This window comes from Ostrinia nubilalis, chromosome 22, assembly GCF_963855985.1.
Source record: "Ostrinia nubilalis chromosome 22, ilOstNubi1.1, whole genome shotgun sequence".
NCBI lineage: Eukaryota > Metazoa > Arthropoda > Insecta > Lepidoptera > Crambidae > Ostrinia > Ostrinia nubilalis.
In genome coordinates this window covers 4,460,615-4,476,258 of record NC_087109.1, presented here as the reverse complement: position 1 = coordinate 4,476,258, position 15,644 = coordinate 4,460,615, and the positions used below count along the sequence as shown (strand labels likewise).

Below are 15,644 nucleotides of genomic sequence, written 5' to 3'. Positions count from 1 at the left end.
TATTAATTAAACCAACACCCAAGCCCATGCTTTGAATAAACGAGTCCCATCGCGACGAATGACCATAAGGTCCAAGAACAAACACCACATGTGGTCACAGATTGACGAAAAGAAAAACAAAATTAATATCCATGCTCTATCCCTTTTATTTAAACTAAAGTCTTGTATGTTCATCCCTTTCGCACAACGAAATCATTCTTGGAAGTCGGCGAACGCACGCGCGTACAATGCCAGTGTTGTGCGTTCGAAATTCGAAAAAAAGGAATGGCCGCCGTCGGTTCGTGCTAAATCGCTTTTGATTTAATTTCTATTAGCATACGGGCTACGGTTGATCCGAGGAGCGCGGGCAAATCGTTTTGACAGCTGGAGTTGGCAACGAAGGGTTTCTAGGAGGTATTGTTTTTGAAAATAATATTTTCGAAGATTTGGACCCTAAAGAGGTTGGAGACAAAGGACGATAAGGGTTTTAAGTACTTTAAATTAACTATAAAGGTAACCTGCAATTTTGACCATTGCTGAAATTCAAACCAACTTTATGATTTTCTCTATGCAAGGAATTAAGGTAAGCGAATTTCGAAGGTTGACTGAAAGAGAAAGCCTTTTGAGACCACAGAAAAGAAGTTTTTCAGACATAGGTAAATTCACATTCGCAAATGAAGATTTCAACTCATGCAATATGTTTGTCTTTCAAGATAAAACCATTAATTGAAGGCATCCGTTGATTAACCTTTTTCTATATTACTGAGGTCACACACAACCTTGGTGTCACACTTTATGAGCTTTGTAACAAAAATAATATCACACCGAAATCAGTCTTCTGTAAAAATTCAGAACTTTATCAGAAGCCCTTGTCTTGCTAAGACAGGGTTTTATTAAAAAGCCCTTAAACCCTAAACTCCGTCATAATGAGCCGGAGGCTGTATCAAAAATTTTTGAAATTGAAAGCCTTTTATAAAAAAAAATCTGAACTCTATCTGAAGCCCTTGGCTTACTATGGCACTCTCCAGGATGTGGTTTTAACAAATTAAGGGTTAAAAAGTCCTTAAGCCCTACACTGCGTCTTATGCCCATATTCACAAACGATGCTTGCTTAAGTGAAGCAGCAAATCGAACGCACATCGTTGAATAGAGCTCTGTGATTGGTTCGTGTGTCACCCTGTGCGTCCACGCGCACTGTGAGACCTCATAGTAATGTTTGTGAATACGGGCATTAATCAGCCGTAAGTACCTAGGCTGTATCAAAAACAATCTGACGCTAAAAAAATATTTAAAGGAAGCCTTTGGTTAACCAAGGCACTCTCCAGGATGTGGTCTTAACAAATTAAGGGTTAAAAGCCCTTAAGCCCTAGACTGCGTCTTAACCCGTCACTCGCTGCCCACCGAGAGTGTAACCTTACACTGCAAAAATGGCGACCGACGATATTTAACCTTTTATTAATGAAGTGTGCTCTGTCCTCTTTTTACGACACGAGCTGCCTAGTGATGCGCTCGTGTCGATGTTTGGGTTATCGAGAATTCAATAGACTTGTATTGTGTATAAAGATCCATGTAGATAGGTTAGTGAATTTAATTTGATTGTAAACATTTTGATTTTGGTGTATTTTTATATTTTTTTTGCATTGCATCAGTCATAAAATATCAGTATTTATAAATGAGTACGGACTATCACAAGTTTTTCATGATAGCGAACTTTGTAATAGGAAACATAGGTTAAAAAACTACGAGGCCTAGGAAACTAGGATTGTATTTTCTTCATAATAATATAATCATCTTAAATAGCAAAAGTTATTCAAAATTATTAACCAGTTTTATTAAGCCTCAAATATGGCTAAAATACAATTTCAAAAAAGGTTCTAAATTTTACAAACGTACGTCGTACAAGATAATCATCGGGATCTAGCTTACAAATCATCTAATTCTCTTGTCGTAAATCATCATTTATCCAGAAGATGTCGTGTAACCAGATCCACGTGTCAGGATCCGTTGTCATGATTCATTCAAGACATGGCCACGTGCTCGCTTCGTGTTGAGATGGATACGGTTTTCATTGTTACATCTAGATTGTATGGCTCAAATTTTGATTACAGCTTTGTAATATTTTTCCATCGAAGGAAAGCTAATATTAAGATCTCAGTGGTTCTTACTAGATCTTACTATTGATTTTGTGTGTAAATCTGCCAGCGTCGTAGTTTTAGCTTAGACCTTGCAGGGATACACTTTAAGGTTGGGTTGCACCATCTTAATTTAACTGCAACAAACGTCAAAAATCTGTCAAACTCCTACGATTTCAGGAATTGTTAGGAAAGTAGGTACTTTATACTAACTAAAATGGCTTTTGATTATGGGGCGCATTATCTATGGTTGAGATTGAATTTGATAACATTCCTCTACTGATCTGATAAAAAATCTAGCTGACGGATCACTAATAAATAGAGTTCAAGCTCTATTTATTAGTGATCCGTCAGCTAGATTTTTATTAGGAAAGGTGAAAATGATATGATACAGGTAACAAAAATGACGTGCAATTTATGCACTTCGAAGTATCGATATCTTAAGAAAGACTTCCCATCCCTACAGGCTGTGTTCTGGCTGAGTGGACTAAGCCATCCCGACGTAGGCAAGCCAGGTTCGGAGAAATGCCTCCACCACGCACCCTGGCGGCTTCGGTTGATATTTAATTTTTAAACAATAGACTACTTTGATAATCGGTGAGGTCAGTTTGACCCGATGCGATGATTTGATAATTTTAAGAACTTTCAGTAACTCAATTTGGGTATTGCAAGAACGTTTTGTCTCATGGAAAAAAGTAACAACTTAAAAAGCATTGAAACATGGTCGAATATACTTAGAATATTTTTGAACCAAAGTGCACTTTTCGGCAGCGCGGCAGCGTGCATTATTAAAGCAACATAGAACGTTATTGACGAAATATTATATTATTGATGGAATACTTGGAAATAGATACCTACTTACCGAGGCTTAGCGAGAGAACTGACGTGATGATTGCGTTATTGTAACTAATAACTTTGAAAAATACTTAGGCTGAGTTGCACCACCTAACTTTGACCGTAACTTTAACGATAACCAGTGTTTTTTGTATGGATTTTGACAGATTTTTGACATTTGTCCTTAGTGGTAGAGTTATTTATTTTAACAATTGATTTTTACGTGACTTAGAGCTTTAGTTACCGTAGGTATCGTTGGTTTTAAAAAGCTTTACATTATGTAAGAAAGAAAGAAGGAAAGATGTTTATTTGGTACCAAATACCTATCCCACTGTAACTTTCTTAAAATCTTCTGAACTCTACCATATTTTGATAACATTTTGTATGGGAAAGTGCAGAGAAGAAAATTTGTAAAAAAATATTTAATTTAAATTAAAATATTAGGCCAGTTTGTCTCATAAAATGTTTTAACGAATCATTCAAATAGCTATCAATCCATATTATCCGTTTTCATTGAAAATATCGCCGGCCATGTTTACGAACGTACGCCGGTGTTTTAATTTTTACATCTACGACGAAGTTTCCAAAATACAAGCGTATTTGTCAAACATGTTAATTAATTGTTTAGATGGCCGCTCCATTATTCGGTAGTTTTTGTGCGAATTACGCAAGCCGATTTTTTATGTTTGAAATATTTGATAAAAAACATGCACCCAATTTATTTTAAAAGCTATCGACATTTCCAACTTAATAAAAAAGTAGGTAGTGTAACAATTGATTAACCTAAAGTTTTTTTAAAGATATCAGCAAAATTAATTTTGTCCCGAAGCAGTGGTAGGGTTAATATTGGGACGTGTAAAAGTGCCTTTGAAAAAAGCCTTGTTACAAAAATAAATGAGTTTTATGAGTTCTAATGTAGAGTCTAATAAATAAATAATATCCTTGGACATTTTACACTGCGCTTCTAGTCCCAAACTAAGCAAAGCTTGTGTACTATTAATTAGGTATTTGAAAATAATATTGTTTTTGTTTGTCTGTGTATGCGGCTCATTGTTTGTCATGTAACGTTTTTTTTGCGGTTTCTTTCTTTCTTTGTGTGATAACTGTTTTATCTAAACCACCGGTTAAAGTAAGAATTATTTATAAGTAAAGTTTTTATATTCTATTATGATCAAAAAACAATAATATTGGAATAAAAAACTTATCTTCACTCTTCTTCTATAATATTTGCATATTTAATCAATAAGTGTAATTTTCCAATTATTTAAAAAGATCCATGTCAAAATTACATTAATTAATACAGTTTTTCAATAATATTCAACATTTATGAAATTCTTTCTATGCCTATGCTCCAATTATGTAAATTAATTTAAATAGGCTTAAATTAATGTGGCAGAAAATGAGAATTTTGTTTTATCTAATCAACTGTTTTAGTAATTAATATCTTGCCGAAACGACTAATTTGTTAAGATAAACGCCAATTATAAAAAAAGATAGCCACTCGCCCCGTCTTTGATCGGGTGCACAATGTTACTTGTTTTAGGAAGTAAAAATATCAATATTCAATACAGACAGACGTAGCGACATTGTTTCGTAATATAAAAATGTCAAAAAGATTATATCGTTACACATATTATTATTTTAGACAGTAAAACAAAAAATAGATACATTAAATTAATTAGAAAAATAGATCATGGCAATTATTTTCCATTATAAAGAAAGATAATTATAATACCGCCCCAGGATTAAAAAACACAATTATTTTAGTCTTAATAAGTCTTCTGTAAAATTATAATTGAAAGTTCTAATTTAAGTGACATATTTTTTAACCCTTCCACCGCCTACAAAATATTTTTTAAAGATAAAAACTCTTATCTAGAAAAAACATAGGTACTTACTCTCTTTTAAGCTTTTTTATTTATGACTAAAAAGGGCTTTGATATAAAAGTCGCCAAATATAATCTAGTACAATAATTTTTTACCCTAAAATTTCTTAATACGTGATTTTGTACTTAAATGTCATATTTCCGTGCTTATTGCTATAAGTAACAAAACTTACTTTTTGGTCAGTCCTACGCAAAACCTCGTACTTTTGTAGTTTTTTATTTTTATTTTAAGTAATTATTTTTGGATAGTTAATTAGTTATTACTCAATATTTACCTTCTGCAACATCGCTCGCGCTCCTTCATCGTACATTATAGTTTTCAAGGGCCTACCGCAATCAAATCATGCTGTTTGTTAACCATGCTTTAGGTTTAAACCACACCACCACATTTTCCATTAAAATGTTAATTTAACGCAAACACCACACTTACCTAAACAATTTAACTATCTGCAATTTTAATCACCCTTTTAACCGCTCTTAACACTAAAACACACACTACAGTCACAAAAGTGTTAACCGAAATTTAATCCGATTCCGAATTCAAAAAGATACCGGTTTTAAGTTTTTAATACGATTGAAGCGCGTAGGGAAATTAAAAAAAAATCGGTAAACAATTGGACAACTAACAAAGCTGTGCCTCGTAGCTATCCGAAGCTATACTGAAATTCTAAACCCTGACTTCGGTGTCCATATCGTGCACCCCCCATTACTGGATTTCGTGTTACACGTAAAAGGGCGTAACTGCAGACTTCATCGATCCAAATTCAACTCTAAAACGTTGATCACAAAGTTGAAAATCAAATGGTTGCAATCGAATGTAGAGTCATTGTAGCTTGGATCGCGCACGGCACAAGGCTATGAGAACGTATAATTTAAAGACGGAGCGCACAGTCCCACTGGTGAACTATAGTCGTCTCTTTCCCGCGTATAGAGCGCAATTCGCAGCTTTCTGCGCTGCTCATTTTTTCGCTATTCCACTCAAGTTACATATTATTTCGTGAATTAGATTCTGTGTTGGTGTCAAGTTAAACGTACCTGGCGTTTCGTGGGATGCCTCTGGAAACAGGTTGTAGCTATTTAGTATAGTTTACAATTGCCTTTGCTATTACATTAGCCTTTGTACTGGAAATAAAATATAAAGCGACTCCTACACAACCCGTTTTGAGGGTTGATTTGTTTATAACATTTTGTACACGGCGTTTGAAAGTTTTTTTATATAGTACTTTTAAGTAAATATTCAAGTAGGTAAGAAACGTTTTGTCAAGCTTTGAGCTGTTTAATAAGAGCTCTATTATTTGGTGTCATAATTTACTTAGTATGTATTACTGATAATGATGATACCGTCGCTAGTTTATCAGTGGGATATTCGTGAAAAGTGATATTTCAATAAATTTTCGCAAGCGACCATAGAGAGCTTAACAAACAGCTTCTTTTCAGCACTTGCCCATTTATTGTCCCGAAGCAGTGGTAGGATTAATACTGCGACGTGTAAAAGTGCTTAATAAAAGCCTTTTTGCAAATATAAAATGACTTTTTAGTTATACACCATCAATCGATTTAAGCTTTATGTGTCACACTGCCAAAAAGGTGCATCGGTCTAACATTTACATAGCTGAAGTAGGATGTAGGTACTTTAATGTTAGTAAGTTTCTTCTACGTTTTCGTTTTAAAACCTACGCAATTTACGTTTATTCAAAAGCCTCTCGATTTGTTTCAGTTAATCGCATATCGCCCCATATCAAGTTTAAGCCTTCACTGTTTTAAAAAGAATGTTTTAATTGCCTTTAACTAAGAGCGAACTTAATACGTGTCTAAATTAAGAAAATGTAGAGTCACTTGACATTAATCTTCACCTTTAAACCAAATAGAACAATGTAAAATAGGTTTGCGAACTAATTATTGAGTTCAAAATCAAAATCAAAATTATCTTTATTTGTTTAGACTATTTAAATTAGTACTTGCAAATCGTTAAATGCTCTTAAGGAGCCTATACATGTCTCATTCTTTTTTTGCCCTACCAGCGCTTCGAGACAAACATTTGGCAAGTGCTGAGAAGAAGCGCCGCAACAAACTCAGTCACCACTGTCTGCCGGTTTAAGTTGTTATATCAATGATTTTCTTTATTCACTGAATCTTCTGTGCAGTCAGGATCTACAGTTGGATGATGGGTCATCAATAGACCACAACCAGTGAAGGTAGAGTTAGTATCGGATACAGCAAATCAGCATTTGGACTTCCAAAGGTATTTATCAGAAAAAAAATAAGTGCGTAGTTGTAGTTCGTTTTGTAAACAAAGGTACTAGATTTAAATCCGTGGTATACGGTACATTAAGAAATAGGTACCACTACCTACTATTTAAGGTATATGTATTGTGTAAGTTTTATCTTTAAAATCCAGGTACTAATAAATGAACATAATTCGTTGTAAATGCGAAACTTACACCAAGACGCGAGCTTAAGAAAAAGCTTGCAATAAAAAGCTGTATTCTGAGAATGGTTGCTTTATTACAAAATCCTTTTAAATTACTTATTTGAACAGAATATAAAAATACAAAAATTCAGTAAACTTTGTCGTTATTTGATTTTGTTCTTGGGTACGGTGAAGCAGATTATTTTGTAGTGGACGCATAGTTGTCGTACCTGTAAATAAAAGTCTAGATTAAGTAAAAATGTAACTAATCGCAATGATACTATAGTATCATCATCAGGTCATTTAGTCTCCACTGCAGGACCCTCTAATTTACCACAGGCAATGATTTGGTCCATAGCTGATGGCCGCTGAGGCAGGAAAGTTCTTGAGTGGAGACCACGAGCCGGAAGACGTAGCGTGGGCAGGCCTCCCACTAGGTGGACCGACGATCTGGTGAAGTCGCGGGAGGTCCCTGGATGCAAGCGGCGCAGGACCGGTCTTTGTGGAAATCCTTGGGGGAGGCCATTGTCCAGCAGTGCACGTCTTTCGGCTGAAACGAACGAACGAATGATTTGGTCTACACTGTCCCCGCGCTGTCATTTATTGTCCGTGGTGCATAATCTTTTCTTAAAGGTTTTAAACCTTTGTTTGTCACCTGTCATCCGCTTTGCAATGGAGGGAAGTCGAACCTTAATTTCGAACTCCTCCTATGTTCTTCTGATTAATTTCGTTGCGGGTCCAATGACAGTTTAACTTTCCCCCGGGACAAACTTGACCTTCATTGGTTGGGTTTTTGTGGCGGTCAAGCTGTAGATCCTGGCTACACAGGAGTTGCAGTGGTGGGAACGAGAGGTGGGAATGTCCCCGCGCTGTCCAGACGGATTGGGATCGGGAGGTCTAAAGTTCGCATATTTGTCCCTTAGTCGCTTTTTACGAGATTTATGGTATTTTGTCAGGACCACACGGCCTTCACGGCTAAGGTTTCAGTAGTTTACTCATCAGTCAGACAGTTTTGACAGTTCCAACTCCTTGCCAGACAGTTTTTTTAGGATAGCTGCCAAAGCCACGATGACCCAAACTTCATGATTCATCAACATTCTAACCTACATTGGGAGCATTCGCTGACAAACTTTCAGCTTTTATAAAATGACGTAGGTCTGGCGTTCACTAGCTCTTAGTCTATAGTGGAAATTCTTGGTAGTACCTAATGAGTTATTTTAATTGATCATTTCCCTGAAATATTGACTCTCACTTTTAATAACTTGTGTCAATTAGTAGCCAAACTTTACGGTAAAGACTGGGATGGGTGGAACGCATTTTGATGGTTTGATAAGAAAGATTCTGTATTTGGAGAGATTAATTAAAATTCGTTGGACATTCATGATTGGGGCAGTGGTTTTACGTAAAATGAACCATATAACTCATTAAGTTACTCATTTTTGAACTTAACAAACTTTTAGCATTTTTAACACATGTGAAATTCATATTGTGTGGCTTTACTAAATGTATGGAATCTGGAAAAATTGAAATTTTAGATAGTTCTAGTTTATCAGAAACCTATATTGATACTGTTTGAAAGAACACGTGAAGCACTTTCAGGATCAGTAACCAGTTTTTCAATATCTTGAAGTTTCGAAATAATAGAGTGAGATCACTTAATGGTGTCTACCCTATATAGACAAACTTAAAGATAGGGTCCTTACCACACATACACCATAATGCAAGTGCCCAGCCAGACTGAACAGCAACAAGCTGTACATAGTGGGCACTTCCAGGTGTGGCCAGTAGAGCGAGACGGCAACACCTGTGAGAAGAGGCCAGCACATCCAGGTGATGACGTCACACCGCTGCCTGCTCATCTCCACCATTATTAGGCGACACTATTGGGGAAAAGATGGTTACGATGGATAATACGATTACTATGGGTCATGCAAGTCATACATTCGTTCGTTCGTTTCAGCCAAATGACGTCCACTGCTGGACAAAGCGTGGGCAGGCCTCCTACTAGGTGGACCGACGATCTGGTAAGGGTCGCGGGAAGAAACTGGATGCGGGCAGCGCAGGACCGTTCATTGTGGAAAACCTTGGGGGAGGCCTTTGTCCAGCAGTGGAAGTCATACAATACATTAATTAAAAAAAAATACCTTTATTGTTATTTTTCTAGTTTAAACTTGATTTAAGAATATTGATCTTCCAAAACAATGTCCTCTGTGTAATAACCTTGGAAAATGCTGAACTATGAATAGAGCGTTGAATAGAGCTCTGTGATTAATTTGTGTGTCACCCTGTGCGTCCACGCGCACTGTGAGACATCATAGTAATGTTTGTGAATATGGGCGTAAGTTTTGTTAATATTTAGCTTTAAGATTGTTGACCTCTGCTATAGTTCTTTACTCGAATCACTAGGCCATGCGGTCTATTTCTAGTTTAACTAAAAACTAATTTGATACATAGTTTCACAAAATCACAAAATAAGTTTCCTACTTACCGATATATGACTAAAGTACGTCCCATACAACAGCACAAACGCCTTAGGGTCGTACTCCAGTACGTTGCTAGGCGATTTGACAGCCCACGCTAAGATAGCTGCGGTCATTACTAGCATAGACCACACTGGTCTAAGGGTTTGTATGAGGGACTTGTGATGGGCTGACCTGGTTTTATGGGCTCTGAAAAAAGGACGATTGTGATTTAACCTGGCCTTTGTTAAATGCTTTAACTTTATAGGTTGTTTTCTTATAGCAAAATAAAAGTCATAAAAATAATTTATTTTCTGAAAAAGGCTTTTAGGAAGGGTTTTACTCGTATCAGTACTTACCACTGCTGCGGCCAGTACTGAGAAGGAGCAATGCAAGAAACTCAGTAAATGTATTTATTCATCTAGGTTCATATTTTTGCATTCGTGAAAATAGTGATTAGGTATGCATTTTCTGTTGCCTAATTTCTGAAAAATTGGGAAGTCCATGCTCGACAAATAGTGTTTCCATTTGAATTCCATCTTGAAACATTTTAATTCTAATCCAAGCTAAATTGTTATAATTCAGTCATCATCATTTAATCATCAGCCACAGGACGTCCGCTGCTGAACATAGGCCTCCCCAATGATTTCCACATGATACCTCTATGAGGTAGTCGGTCCACCTCGTGAATGGACGACACCCGCAGCGTTTTCCGGGTTTTTCTTGTGTTATAGAAAAAAATGCGTTATTACAATACACAAAACACTTACAAATAAACATTATACATCGCTATAGGCAGCGTGGACACCAGCCCCGTGACATGGACGACCACCTCCAAAGCTTGCACGAAGGTGACCTGCCCGAAGATGTAGGATCGGAACACAGCGGGCCCGTATATGCCCGGAGCTAGGTACAGCATTGAGGATGCCTGGTGAAGAATCACATTTGAATTATTTATTTTTCTAAATTAAATTTCTTTATTTTTGTATGGAATTTAACATACTTTTAACGTTTGAACTCATAATATGCCCAGATGTCGATTCAATGGTTAAAAAAACCGTAAATATGCCAAATTACATAAAAATATGAGACCTAAATAGTTCTGGGCATATTTATATGGGTTAACATTGACAGTGGGACCAGTTGCTGGAAAAAAAAACAATTATAAAGTCAATTCTACGACTGGGACCGTGGGCCAAGTTACAAGCCAAGGAGAGAAGCAAGAAGGCTTACACATGAAATTAATCGAAGTACAATGAAATAACAATGACAATATTTGAAGAGGAACTATTAAAGACAATCTTAGGAAAGTAGGTTCATCTATTTAACTTCTAAGCCCTTTTTATAACTGGAAAAAATGTTTTTTTTTTAACTACATAGGTATGACTATTAAATAAGGTTTACCGTGCAATACATACCCACATGCTAAGGTCATACCCCCACGGCAAGTATAACGTCCCAGTGCTGTACTTCTCCCAATGGCTGACGTAGAAGTTAAGGCACACACTGATGACCAGGCATAAGCCTCTGAAACAATTCGTGAATAACACTGAAAAACGCTAGAAATATAAAGTACTTAATTAAACAATGCAAAAATACTGTCAAAGAGTTTTTTTATCCACCATGAGGAAGGTGAGATGCACCTGATGGAAAGTGATGACCAGGCCGAAGGTGTAAGCGAGCTTTACCAGGAATAGTCAACCACAGAGGAACTGTCTATCTTACCCCCAACTCCCGGAACACAACAATGTTATGGCCACTTGGTAGCTTGTCAGGTATTGGCTCTGTGCACGATAACAGCGCCAACTAGCGTCCACAACTTTGTGGGCTCTGTCACATTGACATTTAGGTCGTCTATTTGTGAAAAAATATCGAAATGAAAAAATAACACATATTTTCGACTAATAAATTGTTGTGATACCACGATTTGGGTGGAAAAAAGGTTTTGAAATCATTTTGGTCATTCAAATCAAATGAGGTAAGTCCAAAAAGTGAGTTTAATTTTGATTGTGTCAGGGTTTGTTTACTTCATTTTATAGTTGTAGTTTTACAGTAAAACGAAAAGAAAAAGCTACTTTAACGGTTTCATTATATAACAGTAAATATATTTAAATGTTCCTGTATCGCTAGTAATAAATTAAATATCGTTTTCAGATCGAAATGAGTATTGTTTTGAAGGCCGGGTTTGTGAGTGTTACAATATCAAATTCCAACCACAAACCGTATTTAAAGGAAAGTTGTTGGTATTGGCTGGACAAGTCCGAGATGTAGAAGAATTAAGAACAAAACAAGGGCAGAGTTCAATAATTCACGCTCTCATCATAAGGCAAACATCTGTGCACAACAACTACTGTGACTCATTTTTGTACTACCACGTTGTATAGTCTAGTTATTTCCAAATTGTAAACGGCTATTAAACCAGCCCTATCGAAATACAGTCCACTCTTTTATTTAAGTTCCCAGTAGGACCCTTTTCATGCGATTAATGAATGATATTAAAATGTATTAAGTAGAATCGCTTTGCCATTGACAGATACATCTGATGACAGAGCTTACATTATTTCTACTTTTGACCACCATGAGCGCTGCGATAGATTATGTTACCCCCACCTAGTACTTCGCACCCAGCGAATAGCTAACTCAACAAGCTCTACCACCAACCAAACCTAACAGAAAATTTTGCCCTCATTAGGCATCAAACCTGGGACCTCTGGCTCTAAAGGAGCTAGGCCACAGAGCCAGAAAAATAAATAAAATATTGTAGAAGAATTTTAAGCCTCACCTTAGAGTGGGTAGTGTAAACTCATGGTCCCTCCCAAACACAGCCATCAGTCCGTAGGGTATAAAGAACACCACGTAGGAGTCGATCCCGTGGTCGAACAGCTCTCCCAGAGGACCCGACACTCCCAACCGCCTTGCTTGCTTGCCGTCGATGCCGTCTGTCAACATTAAATAAATTTATTAAATGGATTTCTTGTAATACTTTTGTATCAGTTAGATTGTGGAGAAAAAAAATAAAGATTTTTATTAGTATTCCTTGTATAGCTCTACATTTAGATATTTTCTGCGGAAAATAGAGACGCTATTTGAAGAAGATTTTCATTGTTTTTTTATGAATTATGTTATAAGAAAAATAAAAATAATAAGTCAGTTGACTTATAAAAATCTAAGCACATGAAAATCTAGGGAAAACTAACAAGAGATCAACAATGCATTAAAATTTATTTTACTCAACTAAGTAGGTACCTAGAGTAGGACCCCACTCTTCCCGTGGATGTCGATACCCAAAAAATAATAATAGTAAAACCAAAGCGTGTAGTAACAGTATAGGATAGATCCTCCATTTGCCTCAGCTAAATAGGCTAGTTTCTTAAAAAAATTTTTTTAGTCCGTCATATTTAATATCAAAAAATATTGGACACATATATTTTTATTTGTCAATCTAACAAATAATTACATAGTTATGGTGCGTTGAAGTTCCGCGCGACGTCACAAAGTGCGGCACTTTTATGCACTCTTTGACGTCACGGGCCTCTTTTTATGAACTTTGGCACGCTTTATCTCTTTAAATTTTCATTAGTTTGAAAAAGTGAAAAATACGTGTAGAGTATTTTTTGATATGTTAATTGACGGACTAATTAAAACTCTTGCTTTTTGACCCAGGAAACATCCCTATTGGAGTGGGTCTTCTTTTGCCTTGAAGACTAAACGACCTATATGATGACCATGATGACGATATTGCAATGTAAGACTACCGACCTAAATTATACGCCAAGAATAGGCACACGCCACACGCCGTGTATACCCACGCCGGGACTCGAACCCCGGTTTCTCCCATTGGACCTCTGCACTCGTAGTCAAACACTCCAAGCAGCACCACCAGGGTCACCATAAGGACGAACCCTGCGAACGTTATGAGGTTCGGCGCCAGCCATTTTGGGAATATCTGTAATAAAAGTGTACGTTTTACAAGACAATAAATACAGGGTGTCCCAAAAAATTACAATTTTCTTCCCTATATCTTTTTTTTTAAAGATTATAATTATAACTTGAAAACTGTCAAAAATCGCGGAACATGGTGATTCGGGTAGCGGGTACCCAGAGGTAGTGTTGCTCTACCTCTGGGTTTGGAGTTGACACTATAGTTTGACAAGGATAAACCACTTTTACCGGAAAACGCAGCGTGGGACGTCCACCCACAAGGTGGACCGACGACCTGATAAAGGTAGCGGGAAGGCGCTGGATGCAGGCCGCTACCAACCGGGCGATGTGGAAGTCATTGGGGGAGGCCTATGTTCAGCAGTGGACGTCCTGTGGCTGAAATGATGATGATGAAACCACTTTTGAAATAAAAAGAATTGGTAATCGGGCTGTTAATCTAAATATATAAAAGGATCAATACATAAATGAACATTTAAAGAAGTGAACAATCTATCTACACTGATTGGGTATCGGCCGATTCCTCATTCATTACAAATTGGAAGACAAAACTATTGTCCGACTAAAAGTCTATCTGCGTGGATTCTTATGTTTTTCACCGATAATTTTCTTAATCTGTGAGTTCTGTGACTTTCATCTTTGCGTAGAATTATGTCGCTAGGCTTGCTCGCTGTGTATCAGAATCTTAATGTAACAAATATCTAGGTCTGCCTAGTTAGATTAACTACATATACATATAATATATACCTTCACACTGGTGTTCCAGAACGGATGCATCACATAATTGCTCAATGGGCTGGTGTCGATTGCACTGTACTGAAATATGGTATAGCCAATTAAACTTCTAAATTACACATTTCATATAAAATATCGTCCTGGGAATAGCTGAAAACATTGGAATTTCGGATAGATCCAGTTTACTTATTCTGTAATTATTGTTATACAGATAGAGCTTGTGAAGCACTTTCAGGATCAGTAACCAGTTTTTCGATATCTTGTATAGTTTAGAAATAATCGAGAGAGATCACTTATCGTTTCCACCCTGTATGTTTAGTTTGAAGATATTGATCGGGAGACACCTAGATGCGGGCATCGCAGGACCGGTCGTTGTGGAATTCCTAGGGGAGGCCTTTGTCCAGCAGTGGACGGCATTTGGTTGAAACGACGAGTTTTTGCTTGATCATGAAAGCATTTCAGCTTATAGCAGTCCGTTGCTGGATTTAAAAGAAACACAACAAAGAACGATCTCGCCTTTTTTTATACAGCCGCTGCCAGCCATCTTGGACTGTTTTGTTTATAACATCACAAGCTATTTGTGCAATCTAGTGTTTTAACTAAGTTTTAGGTAATCTATGCTATAATCTGAAAAATACTCACTTTGTGCTTTTCAAGTCCTTTAAAATGGCTCTTGTTGAGGTATTTATAGTTGAAGATTCTTTCCATTTTGATTTGAATAAATAACTTTCTATTAATATAATCACTAAGAAAATACCTCTAGATTTTTGTCAAAAGCAAAATGGATTCACTCTTAATTTATAAATCAACGTGTAACTTCACATGATCGTAAAACGCCTACACACTTAAAAATAAAATCACTGTAAATTCGATTTGATCTTAAAAATACACTTTAAAATACTTTAAATACTACACATAATATTCCATCGCTGTTTTGAACGCGTGTATACTCTATCAGTTGGGTGGCCTGATAGTGGCAAATATACAAGATATAAATGTATATTATACAAGATATAGTGAAGTGAGATAATACCAAAGACTGATGACCTATAATAAAGTGTGTAGTGGGTTAGTAGAAGTTCTGTTAATCAAAGATAATTTTTATCAATTTTTAATCAACCATTCCACTAAGATTAGGCTATGTGTGGTATTTCGATTAGGACACTGGTAGGTATAAGTAGAATACTGTGGGAATCCTACTAATATTATAAATGCGAAAGTTTGTATGGATGTCTGGATGTCAACATGTTTGTTACTCTTTCACGCAAAA

The 15,644-nt window shown here is 36.5% G+C and overlaps 2 protein-coding genes across 2 annotated transcripts in view; both read right to left on the bottom strand.

Annotated features, from left to right (window-relative positions):
* LOC135082872 (eyes absent homolog 2) overlaps positions 1 to 5,474 on the bottom strand; it is a 57,533-nt gene extending 52,059 nt beyond the window's left edge. The window contains exon 1 of the mRNA XM_063977636.1: positions 5,262 to 5,474. The gene's annotated coding sequence lies outside the window, so the exon portion shown is untranslated. The remainder of the gene's footprint in view (positions 1 to 5,261) is intronic.
* A 1,842-nt stretch (positions 5,475 to 7,316) lies between these two features.
* On the bottom strand, positions 7,317 to 15,417 carry LOC135082919 (ethanolaminephosphotransferase 1-like). Its single transcript, XM_063977684.1, has 9 exons — positions 15,017 to 15,417; positions 14,387 to 14,455; positions 13,460 to 13,646; positions 12,483 to 12,639; positions 11,119 to 11,227; positions 10,471 to 10,628; positions 9,730 to 9,910; positions 8,945 to 9,121; positions 7,317 to 7,471 (listed from the first exon to the last, which is right to left on the bottom strand). The coding sequence occupies exons 1-9, from the start codon at positions 15,080 to 15,082 to the stop codon at positions 7,406 to 7,408; spliced, it is 1,170 nt and encodes a 389-aa protein (XP_063833754.1). The 5' UTR covers positions 15,083 to 15,417; the 3' UTR covers positions 7,317 to 7,405.
* Between the last annotated feature and the right edge of the window lie 227 nt (positions 15,418 to 15,644).

Coding starts and splice junctions, on each gene's coding strand:
- LOC135082919 (XM_063977684.1), bottom strand. CDS start 15,082: ATGGAAAGAATCTTCAACTATAAATACCTCAACAAGAGCCATTTTAAA. Junction 14,456..15,016: donor AAGGACTTGAAAAGCACAAA/GTGAGTATTTTT, acceptor ACCATATTTCAG/TACAGTGCAATCGACACCAG. Junction 9,911..10,470: donor GCGATGTATAATGTTTATTT/GTAAGTGTTTTG, acceptor TCCTTTTTTCAG/AGCCCATAAAACCAGGTCAG.